Here is a 13,909-nt window from a genome sequence, read left to right as displayed (position 1 = left end):
TCTTGAGTGGATTGTTCCACTTTCTGTTCTCCTCATCAGCGTCGTTTAGGATACCACTTCTGGGCGGAGCACGGTGGGAAGACTGGGCGCTGCAAGAGCATCAAAATATACCTCAGATTCCTCTCTTTTCGGTACTACTAGTAGTCATAAGAGTAGCCCGCATGACTATTCCTGACTTACAACTGGCAGGTGGACTTTGAGAGACGCCGTTACAAGAACACAGCGCGCACTGCTTCATGCCCGTCTTAGGTTCGGGCCGGAGTAACACAGCATATGTCACGGCTTGTATGTACGACAACAAGGGCATATGCAACCCCCTCGATGGCGCTCAGCTCCAAGAGAGTTGAGACTGGCAGAGCGCGAGTGCCGGATCTCGCTCCCAATTGCATGAAGAGAAGCCGACTCCTGGGTCGCGTCCACTGCGAGAGGAGGGAAGGGCCGTGGGTGCATGGTCTGGTCTGCTTCAAATCCAAATCGGTGCTGTCAGTTAAAGACTCAAGAGCACATGTGCTTACACAAGCCCTGCCGGACCAGAGCCTCGGTTGGATACTGTGTCCTAGCTCGCCGTCGACAGTTTAAATGAGGGGGGGTCCGAGGTTGTGTACCGCTGCCACAGCCGTGCTACCAGCCGGCGCTGCTTGTGGAACCAAGATCATGCCACATGGAACGCAGATGACTCGTCGTACTGTAGTAGACGGCGGGGCGGGACTTGATAATCTAGATATCATGCTTACCAAATCAACACGACACTGACACCTTTCCCCTCCTTGATGTAGTAGATGACGACACGATGGAAGTCGATCTACCTACTAGTAGGTAAAAGAGTACCATATATCGCCTGCTAGGGATACCAGTTCCGTCTTCGTCGTGTAGGGTTGCGATAAAAGATTTCTCACACAGCTGGCGGCTCCCGAGACGGAGTGTTTCAGCAATCAAATAGTAATTCAACTTAAGCACCCTGCTGCCGCAGGTCATCTGCCGAGCCGCCGGTCGTAGAACCTTCGTTCCCACCCGGACCGGAGGGGCAATGACGGCAATGACGGGACGTAACCCCACCTTCGGGGAAAGTCAACCGTTTCATGGCTCCTTCCCATGCCGCAATACTACGCAAGTCTTGCAACATATGACTTCAACTAAGGTAGTAATTTGAGCAGGAGCTACTGTATTTCAATGAGCTGGTCCTGTTCATCACATTCCCGTCCTCGCTACCTCTTCGTTCAAGAGTAAGGTACTTCAAAAGCATCACCACCAACCTTGACCATCAACACCTGAGCCTGGGATCTTTCAACGGTAACTTCCACGCAATGGTGTCCATCAAGACAGTCGCTGTTCTCGGAGTAAGAAAATCAAATACCACGCAATCCGTCATGGAATCAGTATTGCATATTGCTAACGTACACGAACAGGGCAGCGGCAACCTTGGTCCGGCCGTGATCACCGAGCTCGTCTCCGCAGGCTTCTCGGTCACGGGGGTGACGCGGGAGGGATCCACGAACTCGACGCCCAAGTTCCCCGACAGCCTCCCCGTCAAGAAGGTAGATTACAGTTCCTTCGACGCCCTCAAGGACGCATTTCACGGCCAAGATGCGGTCGTCTCGGTCGTCGGCGCGCCTGGGATCGCCGCACAGAAGACGGCCATCGACGCGGCGCTGGCGGCCGGCGTCAAGCGCTTCATCCCGTCCGAGTTCGGCATCCACACGCGCAAGGTGCGCGGGACCTCGATCGGAAAGATCCTGGCGGGCAAGATCGCCATCGTGGATTACTTGGAGGAGAAGGTGAAGGAGAATCCGGAGTTTACGTGGACGGGCTTGTCGACGGGGCTGTTCTTCGATTGGGTATGTACTCGTTTTCTACCTTCCGAACTTCTCGACAGATAAAAGTTATCGGGTGGCCATCAGGGAGCTACTAAACTGGGGGAACCATAGGGTCTCGACTTCTCCGGCCTGGGAACTGTCAACCTCAACGACAAGACGGCCACGGTTATCGACTCGGGCAACGAAAAGTTCTATGCAAGCAATCTCGCCCACATCGGCAGGGCCGTGGCCGGCATCCTGAAGCACCCGGACGAGACGGCAAACAAGTACCTTGCCACGGCGTCGTTCAACCTCTCGCAGAACGAGCTCATCGCGCTGGTCGAGGAGCTCACGGGGTCGAAGCTCCCCGTCACGAAACTGAAGTCGGCCGACCTGCAGAAGGCAGGCGAAGAGAAGCTCGCGGCGGGCGATCCGCGGGCGTTTGTGGACTTCTTGAGGGCGCACAACTCTGCAGATGGCGCTGGGAATGCGCTGACGGAGGACGAGAGCGCGAATAAGTTGATCGGCGTGCCATACGAGGATCTGAAGGCGTCTGTAGAGAGTTGGCTGAGGCGGAAGAGTGTGTTGTAAGGAACATGGTCTGGGCCATATGAGCTAAGGAGGGAGGATGAATCCTGTGCTATGTCGTAGTATTTGCTCTCCGGTGTGACCCGACTCTCTCAAAGACCTAGTGAACCGCGGCATTTCCAAGGACGTCAGCAGTCGGATGCGGTATGACGTGATGGTATGACATGGCCGAGCCCTACCGGGCCCAAGGACGGACTACCCAAGAGCGTGGCAGTTCGCACGAGAGGCTGGATCGGTGCCGTAGACGTGGGGGTAGCATACGCTACATATGCAGTTGGAGTCTTGGTTCCCTTGGCGGGGACCTTGATGGCCGGCTTTGGAGTTGTGAGAAAAATACAACCGCAACGGAACGAAGGGCCATCAAGGTTCCTAGCCAAGGCTTTTGCTGGATTTTTCTCGGTCTCTCTCGATAACTCTTCCACCGGTAACCGATGGGTTGATGCGGGACCTGTCGTCTCCGGCGGAGTGAGCCAAGACTATCACAACATTTCTACTGAGTTTGCTCAGCGCTCGGTAACCACCTCAGGTCAAATAGCGCGATATCTCGGAAGGCCAAGAGAAGCCTTGCCTCTTATTCTCGTCCAGCAGGGTAACTAACCTGGCGTTAGCGAAGTCTAGGCGCATCCCGAGGAACAGGATCGGAAGGTGGTTTGTCGAAGAGGCACTGAGGCAGTCCGCAGTCGAGGGCCATCATCCATGCTGCCATGTTCAGGACAAGAATAAATTCCGGGCCCTCCGCCTGTTGATGAAGAGACATAGGACACAATCCGGTTACACAGGACTTCTCTCATAGCTCTCCATCAGGATGCAGCTCAAGTTCCTTTCTGTCTTGTGCCTCTTCGGAGTCAGCACATGGGCTCTTCCCGCGCCCGCTGAACAGACTACAGCCACCTCGACCAGCGGCACATCCACCTCAAGCGCCAGCCCAACCCCATGGGACTTCCGAAGAGGCGCGGTCACGGAATATCCCGTCCACTCTTCCTGCAATTCCACGTTGCGTCGCCAGCTTGAGCGGGCTCTTAACGAGACCGTGGAGCTTGCCACGCATGCGCGCGACCACATCCTCCGCTGGGGAGGTGACTCGCCTTTCGTGCAGAAATACTTTGGAAACGGCACGGCGACGGCCACGCCCCTGGGCTGGTACGAGCGTGTCATTGCAGCAGACCGCAGGAACATGACTTTCCGCTGCGACGACCCGGATCGCAACTGCGCTACGCAGGATGGTGGGTCAATTCCTTACCTTACTTCTCTAATCTCTATCCAGTGTCTTGAAGCTGACAGTCAACTCTCATGAACCAGGCTGGGCGGGCCACTGGCGCGGAGCAAACGCCACGCAAGAAACCGTCATCTGCGACCTCTCCTTCGCGAAGCGGCGCTGGCTCGACTCGGTCTGCGGCCTGGGCTACACGGTGACGGAGTCGCCGCTCAACACCTTCTGGGCTACCGATCTGCTGCACAGGGTGTTGCACGTCCCGCGGATCAGCGAAAACGTCGTCGAGCATTTCGCTGAGGACTACGAGGGCGTGGTTGAGCTGGCCAAGACCGATCCGGCAAAGTCGGCCATTGACAGCGACACCCTCCAGTACTTCGCCATCGACGTCTACGCGTTTGACATTGCTGCGCCGGGCGTCGGATGTACGGGCAATTGAGATGCCAGGTGATTCTCGTCGCGGGGCTTGTTGGGCAAGGGGGCATATCCGGGGCCAACGGGATCGAGCGATGTCATGTAATTAGCATTGGGCCGGCTTAGCCCGATTCTCATGCATGTCCTGCAGTGCTTCTAGATGCGTAAGACAAACAAAACAGGCGCCGAGATATGTACCTTGAATGAAGTAATCAATATTCGTCCAGTTTCAGAGTGCGCGGTGTCGAGATGGTTGATCGGACCGTTCTCTGATCATCTGGTGTGGGGGAAGAAACCACGCTCATAGACCAAGACTGGGGAACAACTTGAAAACACCTCTAGTACACGTAGTGGACGATCATTCTAGGTTGAAACATGCACCGCTCAGGACTGTGTATGATGCCAGTGCTGCAGTACTGTAAATACTTACCTTACTCTTACCATGCACCGTACGTGTTAGACCTGGCGCGCCTGACCTACGAGCTATTGCTTGGTGGATTAGAGATGCCCAGAGTAACGGGATAGGTACAATACCTAAGGTAGTAAGCAAGGCAGTTTCTCGAGGACAGCCAACCAAAGGCCGCTCACCCTTTGAGCGAATACATCGCGGCTTGCTTGAACAAAACGGATCCAGAGGTTGAACAGCTCAATCTATGAGCCGCTTATAAGCCGCTCGACTATTGCGAGCCGAAAGGAGTCAGCTCAGCGCTGTGGGCGAATACCTGGTATGTCTCGGGCCCCGGCTCGTGGCATTTGCGTATGCTCCGCTGAGTATTACACCATACTCCCTGGTGTCTATCGTCAGCTCTAGGACCGCCTGAGCTTCTGGGCCTGTCGTTGGTCCATTCACAGTATCAATCGAGGCAACTTCGAAGGACGTCTACGGCTTGTCTAGTTAACCAGTGACGTCCATACTTGCCTTAGTTGCCACCGGACGTCGTCTGATGTAGTGAACACAGTACGTAAAGTCGAGGACATATAGTACCTTGATCATACTACACGAATGTGGCGACGCTCGACGCAAGCTGTGGCAAGGAGTGATTTGAGTGCGTCCGAGCGGCTTTATTTAAAAACTGTCGACCTGCGGCCCAAGAGGGCGAGAGCTTCTTCTTCCCAGTCAAACTCACAACCATCAAGCCAGGAATTCTTTCTCCCACTCAAATTCACAAGCATCAAGCAACGCTTGCTACAACCTCATAGTCACCATCAATTCAATATGGAGAACCAACTCACAACTTGCCAACCTCGTCCCACCAGCGAGACCCTGCCTGCGGAACTCCGAATCCAGATCCTGTCATCCATTTCGAACTTGGAGGATCTGATGGCTGCAGTCCGCTCATTGCCAGTCCTGCATGAGCAATACTTGTTGGACCGGCAGCGGATTTTGGGACGCATGGTCAAGGCGACTCTGGGAAATGCGCTCGTGGACGCATACATGCTCCGCAGAGCGACCGAACTCTGCAGCCGCCAACCGGTTCTGCCGACCGAAACGATCCAATCGCTTCTTGCGGAGTATCAAAGCCTCCACCACTCGGATCCCGATGGTATTCTGGCGCTATGCAGCCTGGATGACCTCATCGGGATCAGCCGCTACTATCTCTCGGTTGTCCGGCAGGATGTGGTGGAGGCTTCCGCACTCATGGAGGCGGCGTTCGAAGAGCTGGTCAGCTCACCGCAATGCGGCTTCAATATCGAAGCCGTGTTGTTTACGACCACAACACGGGCCGACCTTCTGTCGACGGCCCATCGGTTTCAGTTTGAATGGGAATTTGGAAACACATAAGGACTCGGGCCTCGACTCGTGGATGTTGTGGGGACTCCTCACCGACTCTTGCCCGCCTTGGGAAAGTCTGAGGTTGACTTTAGTGGACGACCTTCTCCACGACGAAGCTGTAAGACTAGAGCAGCTGGATCTATCGTTGAGAGAGGCAAGATACGTGAAGAGTGGCCTGAGGAGACGGTTACGGTGGGCTGTCAGGCCGACGCCCGATGAAGGAGGAGAGACGGAAGTTTCAGGAGCTGAAGGTGAGTTCCCTTATTTTCTTCTGTTTATATATATCACTTCCTGTCCGGGAGGAAACTGGTAGATTGAGAGTGATATGATACTAAAATGGGTTTTCTATTGCAGGAGGAACAGGTAAAACGGCAGAAGCTGGAGGGGGAGCTGGATAGAAAAGATCCCCTGTTGGCTGAGATTAGACTGGGCTCAAGGCAGATCGTTCTAACTTCTGCCAACGCCGACTCAGCGGAGATGTGATGAGGACTCGAGGAGTCAGATGCATCTGGTGATCGAAAATTTAGAATCACTGGAGATGATAGAGATCACATTGATTAAATGCCCGAACTGGCAGGAGACCAACAAGTGACTGACGATGACTGTGCGGTAAGACCATTTTTGGGCTCGTGCACGGCAAGGGGTGATACATTCTTGGTGTTGAGGGTGCCCGTACAGAGCATTCGGCCGGTAGTGTTAACCTTACGTACTAGGTACTCGGATAGTGCAGGTCATGTGACCGCTAGAAGATTGTCATACTACACCAATGTCACCATCACTTAGTGGAATTTTTGTTGCTACTAAAACAGCACGTTTCTTTTTGCTGCATCTCTATCTTTCCATTATTATGCATCTTTCCTCATTTCCTCCGTTTTCATATCTTTCTTTTTCATTTTCGCTTGCCATTCTCTCTTTCTTTGCTCCTTACCTCGACATCATTTGCCATCTTGTGTAACTAACCACACGTGACTTGTATTAACAAACTTAAGTGGTAGAAGCTTTTGGCCCCATGCTTATAAGACGGCCAAGTATATACGGATATGTACTGTGGAAGGTTGATTGTAAAACCGACGATAGTTTGAAATCCGTATGCCGCGTTATGCCGGTCTTATTTTTACGTATTGTACCTAGCTTCATCATACCTAGGTATTGTACTACCTTGGTGTTTCGTAATCTGTACTTTTACATGCATTTGAAACTTACGCACCGTAATGAAATCTATGCATATACCCATCGCATAACGTTAAAGCAAGCGAGGTTATCGTCATATCCGGGCAATAGCTAAATTAGGTAAGGTACCTTGACATTTCGGAGCGCAACGCAACGTCAATGATTCGGTCTGCAAGCTTACCTTATTTAGTGTCGAGTTGAAGAGTTCACACCCGCAACCGACGAACATTACTTCGTACGCGCATCGAAAGTCTGCATCGCTTGGAGGTCTACTCGACATCGCAGCCTTTCAACCATCACCACCTGTCAACATGGGCAAAAAGAAACGCGGTCACCCCGATGTGGAGGAGCTCCTTGCGCGGCCATGGTGCTATTACTGTTTGTCGGCCGTGATCCTCCCATGCGGCTTTGACTGACGCGGCTGTAGGCGAACGAGACTTTGAAGACCTGAAGCTCCTGATTTCCCATCAGAAGGCGAAACACTTCAAGTGCGAAAGATGCGGGAAGCGATTAAACACCGCTGGAGGTATGGCCCGCGCCGGGCGCGGCACGACGCGCTCTGTTCTCATGCTAGAAGCCGCGCAGCAAAGCTAACGAGTTTCACTGCAGGTCTCTCGGTGCACATGAACCAAGTGCACAAAGAAACCCTCTCAAGCGTCGAGAATGCACTGCCAAACCGGCAAGGCCTTGACGTCGAGATCTTCGGCATGGAGGGTGTCCCCGACGACATTGTGCAGCAGCACAACCAACGCATCATCCAGAACTTCTACACTGCCCAGGCCGAGAGGCAAGCCGCCACGGGGAATCCGCCGCGAGGGCAATCGGGCGGCCAGGGGCCAGCAAAGAAGCTCAAGTACGAGACGCCGGAGGAGCTCAAGAAACGGCTGGCCGAGCACCGCGCAAGGGTCGCTGCCCAGAAGGCTGCGGCCGCAAATGGCGTCGCTCCCGCCGCTGCACCGATTGACGGCCAGAGCCCAGCACAAGGCGTAAGCACTCCTCACCGGCTCCCCTTCCCTCCCGACAGTCAAGTCTCACCGCACCTCTCCAAACAGGCCTCCCCTTTCCAGCCTCCACAGGCCGGCTACCCGTACCCTGCCGCGGGCGTACCCGGCGTGGCTACCTATCCCGCAACACAGACCTACCCGCCGACAGCTACGTACCCACCGGGCCCCTCACCACCTCCGGGCGTGACAGCTCCGTTCCCTCTCCCGGCCAGACCGCCCGGTGGGGCTGCCGCACCTGGCGCTGCCCCCCCTTACTATTACAATGGCTCCGGCGCGCCAGCGCCAGGCTTCCCCGGTGCTCCCGGCGCGGTCCCCTCGACGGTGGACGACCTGGTTGCGAACGCGGCAAGACAGGGCGGTGGCGCGGCGGACGATATCGACCAGATGATACGGATGGCCGAGGCGGGCATTCGGCCGCCTGCTGCCAAGAACGGGACCCAGACAGAGGAAGGAGGAGGAGCGGCGGGCGAGAGGAAGAAGAAGGAGATGCGGATGGTGTACGCGGACACCGAGGTCAGCCCGGAGGAAAAGATGGCTTTGCTGTCGCGGTATCGGTGGACGGAGGAGACCGCTGCTTGAGGGGACGTGGGAGTTGCATATCGTGGGCGGTTGGGGCTCGCATCACCTCGAAAGGACTGGGATGCTCCAGGCGGTATACACGGCCCGACCGCTCGACTCACGCTCAATCGAGAGTTTGGGGCAAGACTTACCTGCAGGTTCTGCCCTGCTCAATTTGTACGATTACTATGGGATGGGCTTGGCGGATTGGGGACTTCTAGGTATGTGATCTGCCATGTACACTGAGGAATGGAGAATTCATAGCACTTGAGACCATCGCCGACTTGCGGATACTGCAAAACTTTCATATCAGCTCGATGCTCAAGGCCCCTTGATGATACGGGACGTGTGCAAGGAGCGTGAGTGTCTGGTCACTTACCTCAGCTCAGCTGCTGCTGACGTTTGTGAGGTCGCCTGCTTTGATCGGTACCCGGCAATCCCACCCACATTCCCTGGCGAGACTATCGCAGCATTTGCATGTACGCCATAACAGGCGGTATGCACTGTCACTCTGTACGACTGCTGCATATCGAATGCTATGAACCAACAAGCTGGCTCATCCATGACATCTCGAACACTGCTTCCCTACAGACTGTGACCTTTCCGACCAGGGCAATCCGGAAACCGCATACCTACCGAGTTGTTGTGAATAGGACTCGATCCTCAAAGCGAACCCGGCTTCTGGGACTTCCGGCACAACCAGCTCCTGTTGATGGCATGATGCGGTCCGGATCTGATCCCGGTTCTTGGACGTTGCTTCCAATCCGCGGAAGCCAAAATAGGGCGTGGATCCAGCTCCCGGCTAAAGTCCAACGTCACCTTGCGTTGCCCTTTGCTCCGCACTCTCCGCATGGCCACTGACCAATACCTATTCTTCGGTTCTGGTCAACTTGCAGCATTTACATACCATTCTTTCTCTGGTTACCGCTCATAGTTCCTTTTATCTCCCAAGGAGCAGCTCGGGGCAACAGTTCGTACCTGATGAGAACCCATCTCGGCCGCAAGAAGCATGCAAGATCCATCTACCGGCTACGGCTACCCTAGGTATGCGGTGAGGAGTTCACAGTCAAATGTCACCATCACCCCCCAGGTCCGTCATCCCCACCCCATTCATGGGGAAGTGTGGGGATGCTGGGGCAGATCTCGGGATATGTCCGTACATACAGGTACTTGGAGTTGGAGAATGACCCGACACGAACCAAACTCTTGCATATTTACTGACCCGAAGCGCAACGGTTAGCCAACCTTGTTAGGCTTTAGTCTCAATAACAGCCCACGCTAATCTCTCTTTTACCCGTCTGCCCGGCAAACACCCGAGCGGCGTGGAGTTTGCCTCTCCCATTCTTGGCTAGGGACTTGGGACACCTCTCGAGTGAGCGTGTAAGTCGGGCGATACGACGTGGGAGCTATGCCCCCATCCCGGTCTACATATTACTAGTACTGTATATTTTTCCGCCAATCCTACAAGCATGTCTGTTTACCAGTTCGTGGCCGCTGGGCCGCCCGTGGAGCAGCGTACCTTGCATACCCGGGGGGCCGGATGATGTATATTTATTATATGCGACCTGCATCCAAGGTGGCATCCCCTCACCTCTTCTCATCCAGCCCGTCACCTCGCTCAGCTACCCTCGCAGTTCTCCGGGTTGCACATCAGCCCCAAGATGCCATCCAGGGGCCTTGTGGGAGCCCTTTGGCTCGCCTTCAGCTCGGTGGTTGCGGGCCTGGGCCAGGATCAGATCATCTCGACCAAGAGCCATGGCGCTGAACTCCAGATCGCCGGCGGGCGGGTGGGCAAGGGCCAGATTCTGGTCTCGAGCAACGACTACTGGGGTGTCATACGCGCTGCGGGCGATCTCGCCGTGGATTTTGGACGTGTGACGGGCATCAACTACACGCTCAGCAACGGGGAGAAGCATGCGGCGCCGGCGACTTACACGTACCACCCGGTCAACAACATGAACAACACCTTCGTGAGTGATGCGGCAAGGAGGACCCTTCCTTTGTAAGGGATTTATTTATTTTGCTGACGCCTGCAGTACTCCACGACGGGAACCGCAAACTTCACGGGCCCCAGCTACGCGGATCCGTCGCCGAAGGATGTTGTCATCATTGCCGGCACCATTGGACACTCGACCGTCATTGACAGGCTTGTGTCGTCCCGGTCCATCGACGTTTCGGGCGTCAAGGGCAAGTGGGAGTCCTTCGTCAGCCAGGTAGTCAAGAACCCGGTACCGGGCTGCTCCAAGGCACTGGTCATCGCGGGGAGCGACCCGCGGGGCACCATCTACGGCATCTACGACATCAGCGAGCAGATCGGTGTCAGCCCGTGGTACTTCTGGGCCGACAGCCCGCCCAAGAAGAGCAAGGACCTGTATGTCACGGCGAGGAAGAAGGTCCAGGGCCCGCCCTCTGTCAAGTACCGGGGCTTCTTCCTGAACGACGAGCAGCCGGCCCTGACCAACTGGGTTGCGTACGTCTATCTATCTGGCTAAGTCCATTCAGTTTGTACTGTACCACCAGTTAAATTAAATCGACTGACGCTTCCGCAGCTCGCACTGGCAAGACACACCCTATGGCGCGGGCTACGGCCCTGCCTTCTACAGCCTCGTCTTCGAGCTGCTCCTGCGGCTCCGGGCCAACTACCTGTGGCCGGCTATCTGGGGCGCCATGTTCGAGGTGGACGACCCGGGCAACCAGCCGCTGGCGGACGCGTTTGAGGTGGTGATCGGGTCGTCGCACACGGAGCCGCTGATGCGGGCGCAGAACGAGTTCGGGCACTTCTACGAGGGCGCGTGGGCGTACAACGTGAACAACGCGACCATCGACGACTACTTCCGCTACGGCGTGCAGCGCGCCCGGCCGTATGCGCGCAACAGCCTGTGGACCATGGGCATGCGCGGCACGGGCGACACGGCCATCGAGGGGCTCGGGGTGGAGCACATCGTCGAGATGCTGCAGGTGCTCGTGCGGAACCAGCGCCGCATCGTGGCCGACGGGCTGGGCGTGGCCGACATCACGGCGGTGCCGCAGATGTGGTGTCTGTACAAGGAGGTCATGAGCTACCTGTTCGCGGGCCTGCAGGTGCCCGACGACGTGACGCTGCTCTGGGCCGACGACAACTGGGGCAACGTGCGCCGGCTGCCGCTGCGGAACGAGACGCGGCGGCGCGGCGGCGCGGGCATCTACTACCACTTCGACTACGTCGGCGACGTGCGCAACTACAAGTGGATCAACACCGTCCAGCTGTCCAAGACGGCCGAGCAGATGCACATGGCGTACGCGCGCGGCGCCGACCGCATCTGGATCGTCAACGTCGGCGACATGAAGGCGCTCGAGATCCCCATCAGCCACTTCTTCGACATGGCCTACGACGCCGGCACGTGGCACGTCGACAGCACGCGCGCGTGGGCCGAGGCGTGGGCGGCACGCGAGTTCGGGCCGGAGCAGGCCGCGGACATCGCCGAGGTCATGATGAGGTACGGCATGTACGCGGGCCGGCGCAAGTTCGAGCTGGTCGAGCCGCAGACCTACTCGGTCATCCACTACAACGAGGCCGACGCGGTGCTGCAGCAGTGGGCCGACCTCGTGGCCAAGGCGCAGGCCATCTACGACAAGCTGCCGACCGAGGCCCAGGCCGCCTTCTTCGAGACGGTGCTGCACCCGGCGCTGGCCGGCCAGATCGTGAATCAGATCCACATCGGCGCCGCGCGGAACTTGCTCTACGCCGGGCAGAAGCGCAACGCGGCCAACAGCGTGATCCGGGAGGTGCTCGCGCTCTCGGCGGCCGACGCGAACCTCACGCGGCGGTGGGATGCGCTGCTCGACGGCAAGTGGAAGCACTTCATGGACCAGACGCACCTCGGCTACGACGGCTACTGGCAGCAGCCGATGCGCAACACGCTGCCGGCGATGGTGCACGTGCAGACCGACTTCGCCGCGCTGGCGGGGGAGATCGGCATCGGCGTCGAGGGCTCCAACGCCACGGTCAAGGGCGACGACAAGTGGCACCCCAACAGTGCGAATGACCTCTCCGTCCCGCCGCTCGACCCCTACGGCCCGGCCACGCGCTACTTCGACGTCTTCTCGCGCGGCACCAAGACCTGCGCGTGGAACGCGTCCGCCTCGCAGCCGTGGGTCAAGCTCTCGCAGTCTGCGGGCACCGTCGGCGGAGACCTGCCCGACAACCGCGTCTTCCTCTCGGTCGACTGGAAAGCCGCGCCCAGGGGCCCCCACAACGAGACGGTCAAGATCAGCTTCACCACCCCCTGCCGCGCCTTCGACCGCTACGGCTTCTCGGATCCGCACGTCCTTGTCCCCGTCACCATCCGCTCCGTCCCGCCCACCTTCACGCGCGGTTTCGTCGAGTCGGACCGCCACGTCGCCTTTGCGGGCGAGCACTACTCGGCCATCATCAAACCAGAACAACAACAACAACAACAACAATCCACCCAAGGTGAAGAAGAAAAAGAAGGGGAAAAAAACCAGCCGACGTACCACACCTTCGCCTCCTACGGCCGCACCTCGTCCGGCGTCGGCCTAGTCCCGCTCAACACGGAGAAGCTCACGCTCGCGACCGCGCCGGCCCTCGAATACGACCTCTACCTCTTCACCCGGACGCCCAGGGCCAACGTCACCGTCTACCTCTCCCCGGCCCTCAACTACCTAGGCGAGGGCACCCCGCTGGAGTACGCCATCTCCCTCTTCCCCGCGTCCTCGTCGTCCTCCTCCTCTTCCGCTGAACCCAACAACAACATCACGTCCGTGAAACCGGTGGGTGCCACCGTGGGAGGGAACATGCCGCCCGGCTGGGGATCGGCGGTCGCGGATGGCGTGTGGAGGGGCCAGTATACGACCAGCGGGTTTGAGGTCGCCGGGGAGGGGGCGTATAAGTTGCGGATTTGGGCGCTGATGCCGGGCGTGGTGGTGCAGAGGGTGGTGGTCGACTTGGGCGGGGTGAGGCCGAGCTACTTGGGCCCGCCCGAGAGTTTCTTTGTCGGGGGCGGGGCTGGGGGCGGGCAGGATGGGGATGGCGATGGGGATGTGGCGGGGAAGAGGAATGGGACGAGTTTTTTGAATGATCGCGGGGTTGTATAGTATAAGTTCTAGTAGTATTTTAGTATCCTGCTCTACGATGCCAGAGTGGTTGCACCAGGAGTAATGAGGTAATTTCAAGGAATGCTTCCAATTGATGGTGTGAAGTCTTTAGATTAGACGACTGGCACTCCCCGATTCTGTGTGGAATACTGCAGAACTGAGTCGGTCATCTCGTCGCTCGAAGTCACCACCACCTGCCTTTTTTCCTCCTTTTCCTTTCCCAAGATCAGCTGCACTTATTTGTGACTCGAGAGGATTCAGTGGCGGCCCCAGCACGGTAATCTGGATTTAAAGTTGAAAGGGG

At 57.2% G+C, this 13,909-nt stretch overlaps 5 protein-coding genes across 5 annotated transcripts; all 5 read left to right on the top strand.

Annotated features, from left to right (window-relative positions):
* The first annotated feature begins 1,140 nt into the window (after positions 1 to 1,140).
* B0T15DRAFT_204228 (uncharacterized protein) lies at positions 1,141 to 2,465 on the top strand. Its single transcript, XM_062862611.1, has 2 exons — positions 1,141 to 1,835; positions 1,926 to 2,465. Exons 1-2 carry the CDS (start codon positions 1,305 to 1,307, stop codon positions 2,382 to 2,384), a joined length of 990 nt encoding a protein of 329 aa, XP_062721420.1. The 5' UTR covers positions 1,141 to 1,304; the 3' UTR covers positions 2,385 to 2,465.
* A 525-nt stretch (positions 2,466 to 2,990) lies between these two features.
* On the top strand, positions 2,991 to 4,203 carry B0T15DRAFT_204193 (putative peptidase domain-containing protein). Its single transcript, XM_062862610.1, has 2 exons — positions 2,991 to 3,604; positions 3,681 to 4,203. Exons 1-2 carry the CDS (start codon positions 3,187 to 3,189, stop codon positions 4,028 to 4,030), a joined length of 768 nt encoding a protein of 255 aa, XP_062721419.1. The 5' UTR covers positions 2,991 to 3,186; the 3' UTR covers positions 4,031 to 4,203.
* A 1,018-nt stretch (positions 4,204 to 5,221) lies between these two features.
* On the top strand, positions 5,222 to 5,788 carry B0T15DRAFT_493789 (uncharacterized protein; the record flags this gene model as incomplete). Its single annotated transcript, XM_062866971.1, has 1 exon — positions 5,222 to 5,788. One exon carries the CDS (start codon positions 5,222 to 5,224, stop codon positions 5,786 to 5,788), a length of 567 nt encoding a protein of 188 aa, XP_062721418.1.
* Positions 5,789 to 7,260: 1,472 nt separating this feature from the next.
* On the top strand, positions 7,261 to 8,532 carry B0T15DRAFT_511532 (uncharacterized protein; the record flags this gene model as incomplete). Its single annotated transcript, XM_062867915.1, has 3 exons — positions 7,261 to 7,327; positions 7,377 to 7,475; positions 7,559 to 8,532. The coding sequence occupies 3 exons, from the start codon at positions 7,261 to 7,263 to the stop codon at positions 8,530 to 8,532; spliced, it is 1,140 nt and encodes a 379-aa protein (XP_062721417.1).
* Positions 8,533 to 10,172: 1,640 nt separating this feature from the next.
* Positions 10,173 to 13,669, top strand: B0T15DRAFT_493787 (glycoside hydrolase family 115 protein; the record flags this gene model as incomplete). Its single annotated transcript, XM_062866970.1, has 4 exons — positions 10,173 to 10,481; positions 10,548 to 10,981; positions 11,061 to 13,576; positions 13,650 to 13,669. 4 exons carry the CDS (start codon positions 10,173 to 10,175, stop codon positions 13,667 to 13,669), a joined length of 3,279 nt encoding a protein of 1,092 aa, XP_062721416.1.
* Between the last annotated feature and the right edge of the window lie 240 nt (positions 13,670 to 13,909).

Source organism: Chaetomium strumarium (genome assembly GCF_033439665.1).
Source record: "Chaetomium strumarium strain CBS 333.67 chromosome Unknown B0T15scaffold_4, whole genome shotgun sequence".
Classification (NCBI taxonomy): Eukaryota; Fungi; Ascomycota; class Sordariomycetes; order Sordariales; family Chaetomiaceae; genus Chaetomium; species Chaetomium strumarium.
Note: the sequence above shows the minus strand (reverse complement) of the source record. Positions and strands in the feature narration are given on the sequence as shown.

Coding starts and splice junctions, on each gene's coding strand:
- B0T15DRAFT_204228 (XM_062862611.1), top strand. CDS start 1,305: ATGGTGTCCATCAAGACAGTCGCTGTTCTCGGAGTAAGAAAATCAAAT. Junction 1,836..1,925: donor CGGGGCTGTTCTTCGATTGG/GTATGTACTCGT, acceptor GGGGAACCATAG/GGTCTCGACTTCTCCGGCCT.
- B0T15DRAFT_204193 (XM_062862610.1), top strand. CDS start 3,187: ATGCAGCTCAAGTTCCTTTCTGTCTTGTGCCTCTTCGGAGTCAGCACA. Junction 3,605..3,680: donor CAACTGCGCTACGCAGGATG/GTGGGTCAATTC, acceptor CTCATGAACCAG/GCTGGGCGGGCCACTGGCGC.